The sequence below is a fragment of the Balaenoptera acutorostrata genome, chromosome 5 (genome assembly GCF_949987535.1).
Source record: "Balaenoptera acutorostrata chromosome 5, mBalAcu1.1, whole genome shotgun sequence".
NCBI classification, from domain to species: Eukaryota; Metazoa; Chordata; class Mammalia; order Artiodactyla; family Balaenopteridae; genus Balaenoptera; species Balaenoptera acutorostrata.
Window position 1 is genome coordinate 70,158,578 of NC_080068.1, and position 13,902 is coordinate 70,172,479.

General features: G+C 46.7%; 1 protein-coding gene across 1 annotated transcript in view; it reads left to right on the top strand.

The window, feature by feature from the left end:
• Window positions 1-1,178: 1,178 nt before the first annotated feature.
• Window positions 1,179-13,902, top strand: part of USP46 (ubiquitin specific peptidase 46) — a 63,377-nt gene continuing 50,653 nt past the window's right edge. The window contains exon 1 of the mRNA XM_057546837.1: window positions 1,179-1,449. Within this exon, the coding sequence (XP_057402820.1) occupies window positions 1,414-1,449 (36 nt within the window). The 5' untranslated portion in view covers window positions 1,179-1,413. The remainder of the gene's footprint in view (window positions 1,450-13,902) is intronic.

Sequence of the window (13,902 nt, forward strand, 5' to 3'; positions counted from 1 at the left end):
GCTATCTTCAATTATATTAACTTCTCCTCTAATTCGATTTGTCATTAAATATACTGGTTTAAGAATTATCACGCGTTGCGCTTGTACAACTTCTCTGTTGAAAGCACTGAATTGCAACCTTGTATGAGAATTGTTTCACACCTTCGGAAATGGGCTCCTCCACTTCACAGGAACATATCTGCTAAATGGTGTGGATTCGCGCTTTGAGTCAAAACCCACGACCTTTTATGCAGGAAATGTGTATAAGCCGATACAATGACCCTTCTCAAAACCTAAAGAGGTTGGGTGCCCCCAAGAGAGGTAGGTATTTCTAGAAGACGCGGAAAAGTTTGGTTTTCGTTCTTTCTAGATTCAAATCGCTCCTTGGACCGTCCCTAGTCCTTGTCCAGAACCGAGACTTTCCCTTTGTACCTGCTAATGTCACAAACTGCCCGAGCGCGCCGTGGCTGGCCTCCCCTCAGAGCCAGATTCCTGTCCCCTTCCGGCGCCCTCGATCAGGCAGCCGGCCCGCGGCTGGCTAGGGCTCTGGACATTCCCGTGTCCTGACCCCATTTACTTCTTGGGTCCCTGCGGGTGCCATTTGGCTGGAGCCCCGGGGAGAAACGAAAAGTTGGATGTAGTCACCCCTACCCCTTGCCTCCTCCACTCGCCCAAACATAAAAACCCGGGGATGCTGGGGGCCGCGCGGCAGGAAAGAAGAACAAATGAAGACCGAAAGCGGCCCCCTGTCCCCGGCGACGTGCCTCGCTTCCCCGGCCCGAGGGCAGCCCCTTCCGCCGGCCGACACCCCACGCGGGCGCGGTCCCTGCTTCCCGGGCGGTGCCGCGGGCCGGAGGAGGCCGCCGACGCGTCGGGGTCCGCTCGGGGGACCTGCGGCAGCCGCGCGAGCAAGGGCCTGGCCGCGCATTCCAACCCGTTCAGAGTGAAGCAGGACATCAGAAGAGAAAAAGAAAAAGGCCGAGCCGGGGTGGCCGGGGGAGCGGGCGGGCGGAGGAGGGAGGAGGAGCCGCGTGGACCCGGGCCGGGGCCGGGGCCGGGGCCGGGTCGGGGCCGGGTCGGGGCCGGGCGCGCGGCGGGAGCGCTCGGGGCGCGGGCTGCACGCGGCGCTCGGGCCGCCCCTCCTCCCGGCGCCGCCGGCCGCGGCCCAGGCTCCCTCGCTCCGCCACTCCCCGCCCCTCCGCTCTCCCTCCCGCCTCCCGCCTTCCCCGCCCTCCCCTCCTCCTCTCCTCCCTCCCGGCCTCCCTCTCCCAGCCAAACTGAAAGCCGGACCCCAGGCCGCCTCCCCGCCGCCGCCGCCGCCGCCGCCGCCGCCGCCGCCGCCGCGCCCGGCCTCCCCGCGAGCGCTCCACCATGGCCGGTCCTGTTTTCACCTTATAAAGATGGCGGTGCGGGATCGCTGTAACCTTTAGACTAATGACTGTCCGAAACATCGCCTCCATCTGTAATATGGTGAGTGGCCGCCGCCGCCGCCGCCTCGGGGGTCGCGCCCCAGGCGCGGCGAGGCGAAGAAAGGGAAACCCGAGCCGCACGCCCGCCCGGCGGCCGGTGGGGGTGGGGGCGGCGGGGGCGGCGCGGCGCCGCCAGAAGTTCCCGGCCACCGGGCTGGGCGGGCCGGTCGCGGCCCCGAGCCCCCCGCCCCCTTCTCGGCCCGGGACCGGGGACCCCGCTTGCCGGTCCCCGGGCCGAGCCGCTGCACCTCCGCCCTCGGGTTGCGGTGGAAGCGTCTTGCGGGGGAGGCAGAACCCGGACGTCCCGGGGGACCGGGTTGGAGGAGAAGCTGGTGGGAGGGGGGGGCACCCATCCTGTCCTTGCCACAGATAAAGCCCTGCCGGACTCCCTGACCGCCCTCATCTCATTTTTGAGTTAACTCCTTAAACTGTATTTAAGATTCACTTTGCAGAGGCAATAGGTGTATCTGGTGAGATCTGAAATGTGATAGAGCTGTAAAAAAGTGCAAAATTGTGGTTAGGGAAGTGAAGTTCTACCTGGTTTAGGAAAGCACGGCATTTGCTTTGGATGCCTCAGTTTTCCCATCTGTGAAAGGGGGACAAGGTTATAAGGTAGTAACAATTAGAGGCCCTAAGGGTGGGGCCGGCTGGGGGCGTGGAGGAGGTCTCCAGGATTATCCTGCCTGATCCACTGTAGACCCAAGCGCGGACTGGTGGGCGTGGACACAGCAAGGGGACCTTGCTGGGCTCCGATTTGGACTGGGTCCATGACGTGGTGATCACTTTAACTTGGGTTTCTCCCATTGCTTTCCCTTCGTTTTCATTTTCTGCAGGAACAGCCTCCAGCCCTTGAGTCCCCAGGGTGCATCCTGCTGGTACCTCTACTTGTCAGAGCCTTGGAGAGCACAGCTCGCCCCCTGGAGTAAGGCATTGCCTTCCTGTGCAGGATGAGAGAGTGTGTGCTTTGCCTTGGCTCTCCAGGGTTCCCCCGCCCCCCATCAAGTCTCCCCTCCCCCCGGCTGAATGGAACACATGCTCTTTTAATGACAGTTTGGGGGAACCTCCCTTGAAGCTAATAATACAGGCCACTAAAGGGAATCTGAGGAGGCTTGATTGAGAAGCCTGGGAGTAAGGTGATCTGGCTGCCCTTCCCCCATCACCAAGCTTTATAAATCTTCTGTCCCACATTCTGTTGCAAGATTAACACATGGGAAAGGAGCATTAAGGAGCCATGTGTTAGCTCAGGGGTGGAATCAGAACCCACTGGTGCTGGCTTCAGTTTTCAGCACCGTTGGACACGGCTACCGCTGTGGTCGGCAGAGCAGATGCTGGGCCTTCCCAGAGTGATAGCTGCAAAGGTATTGGTGCAGGACCAGATGTGGTGAGTGGCTCCTGGCACGTTTCCATTTCCTCTCTGCCTTCCTTCTCCACACAGAGACAGGTCTCCTGCTCCTTCCTGTCGAGTGGCATTAACGTTGCTTGGTGTTGTGAAAAGATGATGCCTTTCTTCTCCGTCTCTCTGTCTGCTAAGACCAGCTCCTGAGGGGAACTCTGAAACCAGAGCATCTCCAATACTCTCTTTTGTGCCTGCTGGGGTGGCCTCGGGCTTACAGGGCAGTGAAGCTCTTGGTGGTGTTCCTGTCCTGCTTGTGTGTGGTGACACCTCTCTGTATTGAAGCAGGCTGGAAACTTGAGAGCTAGCATGTCCCAAGATGAAGTCAGTCCCCTGCTTTTTTTTTTTTTTTTTTTGGCCCTCAGTGCAGTTGGGGCTTCTTGGCACACTTGAGTAGAATGTCACAACCTGTTTCCAGTAAAACTTGGCCAGGGAGGCAAGCTGCAGGGAGGACGTGAGAGGAGCGGGCTAGCACTGTGTCTGGAAAGTTGGCGCCTCTTATGGAGTCCCTAAAAAGGCACCAAATTTAGGGTCATCACCCAGGTGAGGTGAGGAACCAATAATTCATAACTAGGGAGTCTTACGTTTCTGTATGGACACTGTGCCTGGAGTAAGTGATGTGAAGAGCTTGGGCTCTAAAGTCAGACTTCCTGGGTTCAGTGACCTGCTTCTAACATATACTATCTTTTTGTCCTTGAACAAGTTGCTCTTTCTGCTACTTTCCTTATCTATAAGAAGGGGATGATAATGGTTCCTACCTCATGGGACTCTTGTATTAAATGAGTTACTGAGCCTAGTATGTAGCAAGTGCTCATTGAGTGTCAGTTGTTATCAACATCATCTTTCTCATTATTATGTCATCTTCAATGGTTTAAAGGACAATGGGTTTGATGTCTTCTTGTACCTGATGGAAGCAGCCACTAAGATAACCCACATGTTCATTTATGCAAACCAAGCTGACTGCAGTATAGGCAGGCTGGGATGGGAATCCTTAACTCCGCCCCTTATAAAAGGCTGCTCAGGTCATCCTGGCCCCTCCCAGTCTTGCTTCCCACAGAGGAGGCTCTGTGATGAGGAGACTGCTGTCTTTTCACTTGATCAAACATACATTTTCATTGGACCTCTCTTTAGATTCTTCACTTGATGATGAATTGTTTCCAGGTAGGTTTTCTATGGGTCTCTCCTCACTGTTTCTTTCATTTCTCTCTGGGGCTCTTACTGATCCTTCCCACTCCCAACTCCATTTGGTCCCAGCTGGTCTGAGTCATAGTAAGAATGAGTGGCAGTTTTTTTTTTTTTTTAAACAGGTCATTTGGCATATTTTAAACAGGCTGATGTGTGTACAGAAAGAGTGTTAAAAGATATCATCCTTCTAGGTAAGACTTGTACAAACCAAGAAGTGGATTTGTTTCATCCAGCCGACAAGAAAGGACCCAGCAGAGCAGGAAAAACCTTGTCGCAAATCCTTTGTGTGATTGAAAAATAAACACCTTCTCTTTTCCCCACACTTCTTGTGCCAGTTTTAGATACAGGGGTTGTGGAAAATATTCACATCCCTCCACTTGTCCCCTACCCCCCTGAAGTTTTATAGTCCACTCGCAGTTTAATGCGAGTTCCCATTTGTTTTAATTTCACTTCGTGTGAATTCCTGCCATAGTGATTCTTGATCAACTTGCTTAGGGCTTGTCAGCTTAGCCACACAGCATGTCTGGTTCAGAGATAGTAAAGCTTGTTTGGCTGGTGTGTTGTAATTTTTAAAATGTACTAGCTGCTACCAAGCATAAGGAAATGTTCCTTGTTGATAATCCTCTGATTTTTGTCCAGACCAATGGATTTAACTTCCTACATATTTTTATGGCCCTACAAATGGAAGGTTTTTTGGGGATAGATTTTGTTTGAAGAGCCTGAATAATTTTCTAAAGAGGAAGCATTTGTTAGGAGAAACCAAATGTGCCCTCTAGAAATGTGACTTGTACTGATGCAAATTGGCCTAAATCATCAAATCTTAATTTCACATGTTAATAGCGCTGTAAGATATGCCATGGAAGAAATGCTGTGTGTCAAATAGATTACATTTTGTTCCTGAAAGTGGCCATCTGTTGAGGACCTTTATATTAGTGTTGGCACATATTATGTGCAGGTACTTAATTGAATGAGGTGAGCCCCTGTCCCCAAGGAGCTCAGTGGTTTCTTATCTTGTGGGTAAAACATTGGTAAAGATGAAACAATTTCAATACAGTGCGGTATCCGCAGGGATAAAGGTTGAACAAAATCTCAGAAGCGTTTCAGTGGACTGATGAACACAGCAGGATGTTTCTGTAATATAATTTGCATTTGACTCAAGTTTGACTATTTTTTTAATTTTGTATGAGGACATGATTACAGTCAGCGTAACTTAGAACTGGAATCTGTGCCGTTGAGTGTCTCTCCAGCTAAACCTGAGTCTAATGGTGCCTCTGGACAAATTGTTGTATTTCTTGGGACCTTAGTTTTTTTCCTCAGCTTGTAAAACTGATATATATATTTTTGGTTGTCAAAAACTTCTTAGTGAGTAGTAGTTTCTGGAGTCTTTACTTGAGTGGCTAACTACTTTGTTTAAAACTGTGTGTTGAATTTACCAGATATTACCATTTCAGCATTCATTGAACAACCCCAGGATATTATTGGACACCACTATGAGTGCCAGATTTGAATTCTTGTAAATAGATGAAGTCACCTTGATATGAAGGGGAAGTAAAATTAGTAAACATTTGTAACAAAGCTAGAGGATTTTTATAGAGATCACTTTATGTTGGTAAGTCAGTTACTTATTTGAGGCAAGTGTTTTGAGAATAGTTGAAAAAATTTTTTTAAGTTATTTAAAAATATGTAAATCTCAAAATTTGGAAGAGATAACTTGCTTCTTCCTCTATTACTGTTATTCCTTCCTGTTGTCAAAGATAATTGGACATCGTAAGTTGAGTTTAATATATCAGCTCGGAGAGGTTAAGGTCATGTGTGAGCGTCTCCACTGATACTTGTCAGATTTAGAAATTGCAGCCTGAGGTGGCATGGGTTAATGTTTAAAGAAAAATTCTGTTCTTCTGGCCTCTCAGATCTAATATGGAGGTTTGTGTTGGGTTAGGACCTGACAATTAGGTCTACAGATTCTTCTTTGTTTTTCTTGGAATCGTAAGGGAAAACAAAGCTGAATGACAATATTTGGTTAGAATTAATGTGATACCATTTTCTGGATATCAACTATGTGTGTTCCAGTTCACCCAAACAATAAAACCTGTTTATTTATTTTTCATTAATGTGGAATTTTGGTGTGTTTGGGTTGTAACTGAAAGTAATTTTCAGTTTTGATTCTCTTGAGCAATTAAGAGAAAATTGTCTAGTTCACGTCTTCCCCCTCCCCCTGCCCCCTGCCCCAGTCTGTCTAGTTAGTTTGAATGAGTTGAGGTTTTATGATGGTATTTAATTCTGTGGTATCATCAGAAAGGTATCTCTTGGTGGTTTTATCTCTGGCCTACCCGCGGAGCCAGCCCAAAGCAAATCGATTGGGAGAGATGTAAAAAAATAGTGTCATTTAGTCTAGTTAACTTTTCTGGCCTAAATATTTTAATGTGACTTCTTACAATAAACCTTCAGTTGTGGTGGAACCAAATGCTAGTCTAAGGGTTTGAAAGGCCTTGCTGATCTTTTAAGAGAATAGGCCACCCCAAAATGAACCAGCAAAAACGTTTCTTGAGGCAAATAAATTCTGTGTCAGCAACCAGCCCCGGCACTAAAGGCTTTTTGGAATATTTCTGTTCTGGGATTGTGGCTTCGAATTTTGGGGACGTCGTTAAGTCCTCGCCATGGAATTTTACCACAATTCTGAGCATGATTATTTGCCATGGATAGTTTGAAGAGTGAGAGGGGAACCCTGTTGGTTCTCTAAGCTTTCCGTTTGTAGGTTCAACCTTCCTCCTGCCCATCAAGTTCCTTTTTAAAAAAAAAAATATTTAGGGCTTCCCTGGTGGCGCAGTGGTTAAGAATCTGCCTGCCAATGCAGGGGACACGGGTTCGAGCCCTGGTCTGGGAAGATCCCACATGCCGCAGAGCAACTGGGCCCGTGAGCCACAACTACTGAGCCTGCGCATCTGGAGCCTGTGCTCCACAAGAGAGGCCGCGATAGTGAAGGCCCGCGCACTGCGATGAGGAGTGGCCCCCGCTTGCCACAACTAGAGAAAGCCCTCGCACAGAAACGAAGACCCAACACAGCCATAAATAAATTAATTAATTAAATAAATAAAGTAACTATTAATTAAAAAAAAAATTTATTTATTTGGCTGCGCCTGGTCTTGGTTGCGGCATGCGGGATCTAGTTCCCTGATCAGGGATCGAAGCCGGGCCCCCTGCGTTGGGAGTGTGGAGTCTCAGCCACCGGACCACCGGGGAAGTCCCCATCAAGTTCTGATTCCACTGTCAGAACCCCCCAAATGCTTTCAAGTAGCTCAGACTTGGGACCCTTTTTCTAGGTGGTGATAAATTTCAGGCATACAGAAAAATATGGAGACTGCTAAGCGTGAACATCCAGTATCTTCCATCCTGTGAAGAAATAAAATATTACAAATACAAGTGAACCTTTCCCCATCTCATTCCCTTCCCACCAGACAATGACCACTATTCTGAATTTGGTGTTTATCACATGTTTTTATACCTTTACTAGATATGTAGGTATTCATAAACCAGATTTGAGTATTGCTTCCTCATGTTTGTAATGCTGAACAATTCCTTCTCAGTTTGCTTTTGTTTAAATAATTTTGAGGTTTATCCATGCAAACACATGTAATTCTAGGTTATTTTAACTGCTGTATAATATTGCATCACATGAATGTGCTACAATATATTTATTCATTTTATTGTTGGATTTAGAATTTTGTGTGTGTGCTATGACAGTTTTAAACATGTCTCCCTGTGCATCTGTTTAGAGTTTCTCTGTGGTGCATACCTAGAAGGGAAATGGCTGGGTCAAAGGAAATGGGCATCTTTGACTCTAATATATTGCCTTATTTCCCTCCAATTTGCATTCCAGCCAGCAGATTTGGGAGTTTCAGTTGCTCCACATGCTTGCAGACGCTCAATATTGTTAGATTTAATGTTTTGCCGGTCTGATGGGTGTGAAATGATATCTTTGTGGTTTAAAATTTGCAATTTCTTGTTTTCTAGTGATGCTGAACATCTTTTCATGTGTTTATTGTGCCGGGTTGTTTTTTTTTTTTTCTTTCTTTTATTATTAATTTTTTTTAACATCTTTATTGGAGTATAATTGCTTTACAATGGTGTGTTAGTTTCTGCTTTCTAACAAAGTGAATCAGCTATACATATACCTGTATCCCCATATCCCCTCCCTCTTGCGTCTCCCTCCCACCCTCCCTATCCCACCCCTCTAGGTGGTCACAAAGCACCGAGCTGATCTCCCTGTGCTATGCGGCTGCTTCCCACTAGCTATCTGTTTTACATTTGGTAGTGTGTATATGTCCATGCCACTCTCTCCCTTCGTCCCTGCTGGGTGGTTTTTATTTTTTAATTTTATTTTAAAAAACCTTTTTATTGAGATATAGTTGATTTACAATGTTGTGTCAATTTCAGGTGTACAGCAAAATGATTCAGTTATACACACATATATATATTGTTTTTTAGATTCTTCTCCATTATAGGTTGTTACAAGATATTGAGTAGAGTTCCCTGTGCTACACAGTAGGTCCTTCTTGGTGATCTATTTTATATACAGTAGTGTGTATATGTTAATCCCAAACTCCTAATTTATCCCCCCCTCCACCACCGTTTGTGCTGTTTTTTTTTTTCTCTTTTTTCTGTTCTTTTTTCTTTTTCAGCTGCACCGCATGGCTTGTGGGATCTTAGTTCCCTGACCAGGGATTGAACCCGGGCTCCTGGTGGTGGGAACGCCGAGTCCTAACCAGTGGACCTCGAGAGACGTCCCTGTGCTGGGTTGTTTTATTATTATTATTTTTAAAATTTTATTTATTTATTTATTTATTATTGGCTGTGTTGGGTCTTTGTTGCTGCACGCGGGCTTTCTCTAGTTGCCGAGAGCGGGGGCTACTCTTCGTTGCGGTGCACGGGCTTCTCATTGCGGTGGTTTCTCTTGTTGCAGAGCACAGGCTCTAGGTGTGCAGGCTTCAGTAGTTGTGGTGCTCGGGCTCAGTAGTTGTGGCACACGGGCTTAGTTGCTCCACAGCATGTGGGATCTTCCCGGACCAGGGCTCAAACCCCTGCATTGGCAGGCGGATTCTTAACCACTGCGCCACCAGGGAAGCCCTGGGTTGTTTTAAATCCAGGGGCTCCAGAGCAGTTTTCCAGGGCTTGAAAGTCAGAATTGCGGTGTTGGTTTTGTCTGCACGTAGGGAAAAGGAAAATGAAGGGGAGCATCAGGGAGACCAAAGAAAAAGTCAAACAAGATAAGGATGGAATGGAAGATAGAGGCTGAGGACATGATAACAGGGTGGGGGAAACATAGCAAAAGGATTATAGACTAGAATGGAGAAGATAGTCTTGAGTGTTGAGAGGAAATTTGGGATCTTTTACTGTGCTAGCCAGGCCTCAGTTCAAGTTACATCGTTCATGCCTTGTTTAATCGAATTTGGCTTTGGTGAAAATCGTGTCTGGGGCCTCTGCGGGTGAGAATAGCAGCAAGGCTGGACCTGTGGAGCTTTGTTTACCCAGTTGCTTTTTGAAGTTCTTTTAGAAAGGCAACGTGAAGTTATGTTCTTCTTCCTGAAATACATTTCTTTGTCCTTCAGGTTAGATACACTGTGCAGGAAACCAGTTTTTATCAGGATCTGCTTGAATGTCCTTGTGGAATTATGATCTCAAGTATTTAGAAAACATTCCCTGTGCTTTATTTTAATTTTCAGAGTATGATGAATGTCACCTTATTGAACGCAGACACGTATGGTTTTAAAAATATGAGTAACATTAACTTAAAAAATATACTTGAGTGGTTCTTTGGTGTACGAAAGAATTGTGCCCACAGGTGCATTCTTTTATTAAAAATTCAGCCTCTGGGCTTCTGCCCTCAGAGGTTTTGATTAAGTAGGTCTAAGGCAGGAAACCTGGAATCTGCATTTTAATAAATATTCCCTCCTCTTCTCACTCCCTCTTCCTTCTGTTGCAGGTGAGCTAAGGATCACAGTTTGAGAAATGTTGCTTTCCTTGGGTAATAACCTTGGCCTCCTAAAAAAAATATATAGCTTATAGAAATTATCTGCCATGTGAAAGGTTTTTTTAAATCTATATAAAATTATTTAAGGTAGTAATTTAACTTCAAGAGCTATAGATCATTGCCATTCTGTAGATATATTTCCTGATATTAAATAGTAGAGTTTTATTGCTTTATGTTCCTATAACAGGGATTCCCAACCCTGGCTATATATCACACCCCCTGTGAAGCTTTTGAAAGAAATTTTAAAGAAGTTAAATCACAAAACATTAGCACCCAAAAAAGTATGGAAAAAAAGAATGTAATTTAATATATGTTATATACCCAAATGCCAACCCTTCAGATTTAACAGACTTATACTTTAATCGTATTTGGTTAAGATCATTTTTTAGATATGCTACTTTAAAAAAACCGCTAACCACCCCTATCTCTTTCCTATCCCCTTCTCCTAGAACTGACGATTTTCCTGAAGATGGTATGTGTTTACCATGCATGTCTTTATACTTCTATTTATGAATCCATAAGCAGTATATCAGTGTGTGTAAAACTGTATAGCCTTTGTGACTATCTTTTTTCACTCAACAATTATATTCGAGAATATGTTGACACATGTACATCTATTTATTTTCTATTTATTCATTCTAAGGGCTCTTTAACAGTATTTTTTGACTTCACCATGGTTTACTTATTCATTCCCTTAGTTAGGGACAGTTGGATAGTTTCCAGAATATTCTGTCTGGAAACAGTGCTGCAGTGAATGTTCTTGTTCCTGTCTTCTTTGCACACATGCCTCCATTTCTCCAGGATATAGTCCTGGAAGTGGAAATGCTGCTCTTAGGATACGCTCACCCGCAGCTTCTCTAGATATTGTCAAATTGTTCTCCAAGGTAGTTGCATGAATTGGAGCTTGTCTGATAGGCAGCATCTAGGGCTTCAGTCTCAGTTTCTGACTGTATGGAGGTGTAGGTAGGTCTGGAGTGGGTTTTAGGCACTTGCATTTTTTCCTTAAGTGCCACCCTTGATTCTGATCAGCACCCAAGGTTGAAAAAACCACTGTGTTACACTGGCAACCCCACGAGGGCAGGAGCTATGTTTATCTTATTCACTGGGAATTTCCCAGCATTCAGCACAGTGTGGTAGATTCACAGTAAATAATTATTGGATAAATGAATGAAGAGATGCAGCATGGGAGAATGGAAGGATTGCCTTGCAGTAAAGCAGTGCTCCTCAAATTGTCTTTTTTTTTTTTTTTTTTCCCCCTGTCATGCCGTGCAGCATGTGGGATCTTAGTTCCCTGGCCAGGGATCAAACCCATGCCCCCTGCAGTGGAAGCACGGAGTCATAACTATTGGACCACCAGGGAAATCCCTCCTCAAATTGTCTTGTCTGCAGGAGTTACCTGGGGGTCTTGTTAAAATGCAGATTCTGATTCAGTAGGTCAGGAGTGGGGCTGAGGTTTTGCCGTTCTAGCATCCTCTCTCATGACCAGATGCTCCTGGTTTGGGGAGCACACTTAAGACCCTAGGGAGAGGGACTTCCCTGGTGGCGCAGTGGTTAAGAATCCGCCTGCCAGTGCAGGGAACACGGGTTCGAGCCCTGGTCCGGGAAGATCTCACATGTCGCGGAGCAACTAAGCCCGTGCGCCACAACTCCTGAGCCTGCGCTCTAGAGCCCGCAAGCCACAACTACTGAAGCCCGCGCACCTAGAGCCCGTGCTCCGCAACAAAGACAAGCCACCCCAATGAGAAGCCCGCACACCACAACGAAGAGTAGCCCCTCCTCGCCCCAACTAGAGAAAGCCTGTGTTCAGCAACGAGGACCCAATGCAGCCAAAAATAAATAAATAAATTAATTAATTAAAAAAAAAAAAAGACCCTAGGGAGAAAAGGAAAACAATTTCTTTTTTCCATACAGCTCTAAAGTGGAGCAGTTTGGGGTTTAAAATCCTGCTTGGTAAATCTCAAGGCCTGTTTCCCCATCTCTTTACAACACAAAATGGCATGATGAAATACCCTCCTCACAGCTTTTTTTTTGGAGAATCAAAGGATATCTTGCCTGCGGAAGCGTTTTGTGAGCTGTGATGCCCTCACGCGTATTACTTTTTCATAATTCTCTTTAGGCGAATGGACATTTTCCTTCAGTTTGTTCAAAGCACAGGGCTGTTGGTATTGCAGGAGCCAGCCCATGGGATCCTTTCATTTTGACCTGCCATCTACATTTAGTGGGCATTTTGGGAAAAATAGGATTGGGGAAGGAGGTTGGGCAAGAGCAGAGGCAAAATTCATCAGATGGTGTGGTTCTGACTGCGGGTGCTGGGGAAGTGGGGGTCCCTTCTCACTGTTTCTTGAGTGTGAAGGGCTAGAAAGAGGTCATTATCTCTCCCAGTCAGCTCTCCAGTTTCTTCCCCAGGTCAGACACTTAAAGTGAGAGGGGGCACGCTCAAACTAATTATTCGATACTAATTGATCTATAGGTGTAATCAGAGCTCTTCAGGGCAAACTAGGCCTGTGGTCAACCCAAGGTTAAGCCACCACAGGACACTGCCATTTAGATACAAGTTTTCAGGATGCTTTGCTAACTGGGGTCCTGCCTCATCCATCTGAGAGAGGCCAGGTGTTGTGGAGAGTGGAGGGCGGATGAAAATAAAATAAATACAAATAAAGTGACATTTAGAACTCTTGTGTGTTGTGTGCTGGGGTATTCCCAAGCTTCTCTTCCTCTAGAGAAAAGCCATGGACTGGATCCACTTCCTTAGACCAGTGATTCTCAAGCGTCAGTTTGTTGCCCTTCATGTTTTCATTATATCTCAGAACCACCTGAACTTATTTAGTTAGTAGCTGTCCTTAAATCTGTTCAGCTTCTTTTAATTTGGCCTCATTCTGTGCTATGACATCTGGGAAGGAACGGGTTTGATGTGCTGGTTATGTGCTTTTTTAATACATATCAAAAGCGTAGCTGCTAAAGTTAAAAATGTTCATATTCGTGCCACCTAAGATTGTCTCCCCTCCCTTGGGCATTCATGCTCTGTAGTTCGGGAGACGTCGGCTCAGATAAGAGGTTCTTTTTTTTAAATTTTTGTCTATTTATTTATTTATTTTATTTTTGGCTGTGTTGGGTCTTCGTTTCTGTGCGAGGGCTTTCTCTAGTTGCGGCAAGCGGGGGCCACTCTTCATCGCGGTGCGCGGGCCTCTCACTGTCGCGGCATCTCTTATTGCGGAGCACAGGCTCCAGACGCGCAGGCTCAGTAGTTGTGGCTCACGGGCCCAGTTGCTCCGCGGCATGTGGGGTCTTCCCAGACCAGGGCTCGAACCCGTGTCCCCCGCATTGGCAGGCAGATTCTCAACCACTGCGCCACCAGGGAAGCCCCAGATAAGAGGTTCTTTATGGTGGTTCACCTAACTGGCTCTTGGAGGAGCCCTGTTAAACTGGTTTGTGGACGGCAGGCTGGCGAGCTTCCTCCCGAGGCAGGTCAGCGTGTGGATGGGGTCTGGCTGGTCGGGCGTGAGAGCTCACCATCATCCACCCTGTCGGAGACTCTGCTTCTCATCCGTGGCATGTGGGTGATGAGAGAACTTCCCTCCCTGGGGCATTGTGGGGCGTAAGTGGCGTCATTTGTGTCTAGCGCTTAGCCCGGTGCCTGTCCATTTTATTGCAGTTTTCTTGTAGAGCCCCCTCCTTCCCACGAGCAAAGGAGTCCAGAGGCTGTAGTGGAAAGAGCCCTGATCTCGGGATCCGAGGTCCCGGGTTCCAATCCTGATCCTGCCACTTTGTCGCTTTTGTGGCATCGGGCAGGTGAGTTAGGTCTCTGGGTCTGTATGAGAGCCATTCCTCCTGGTGAGCAGCGCCGAGAA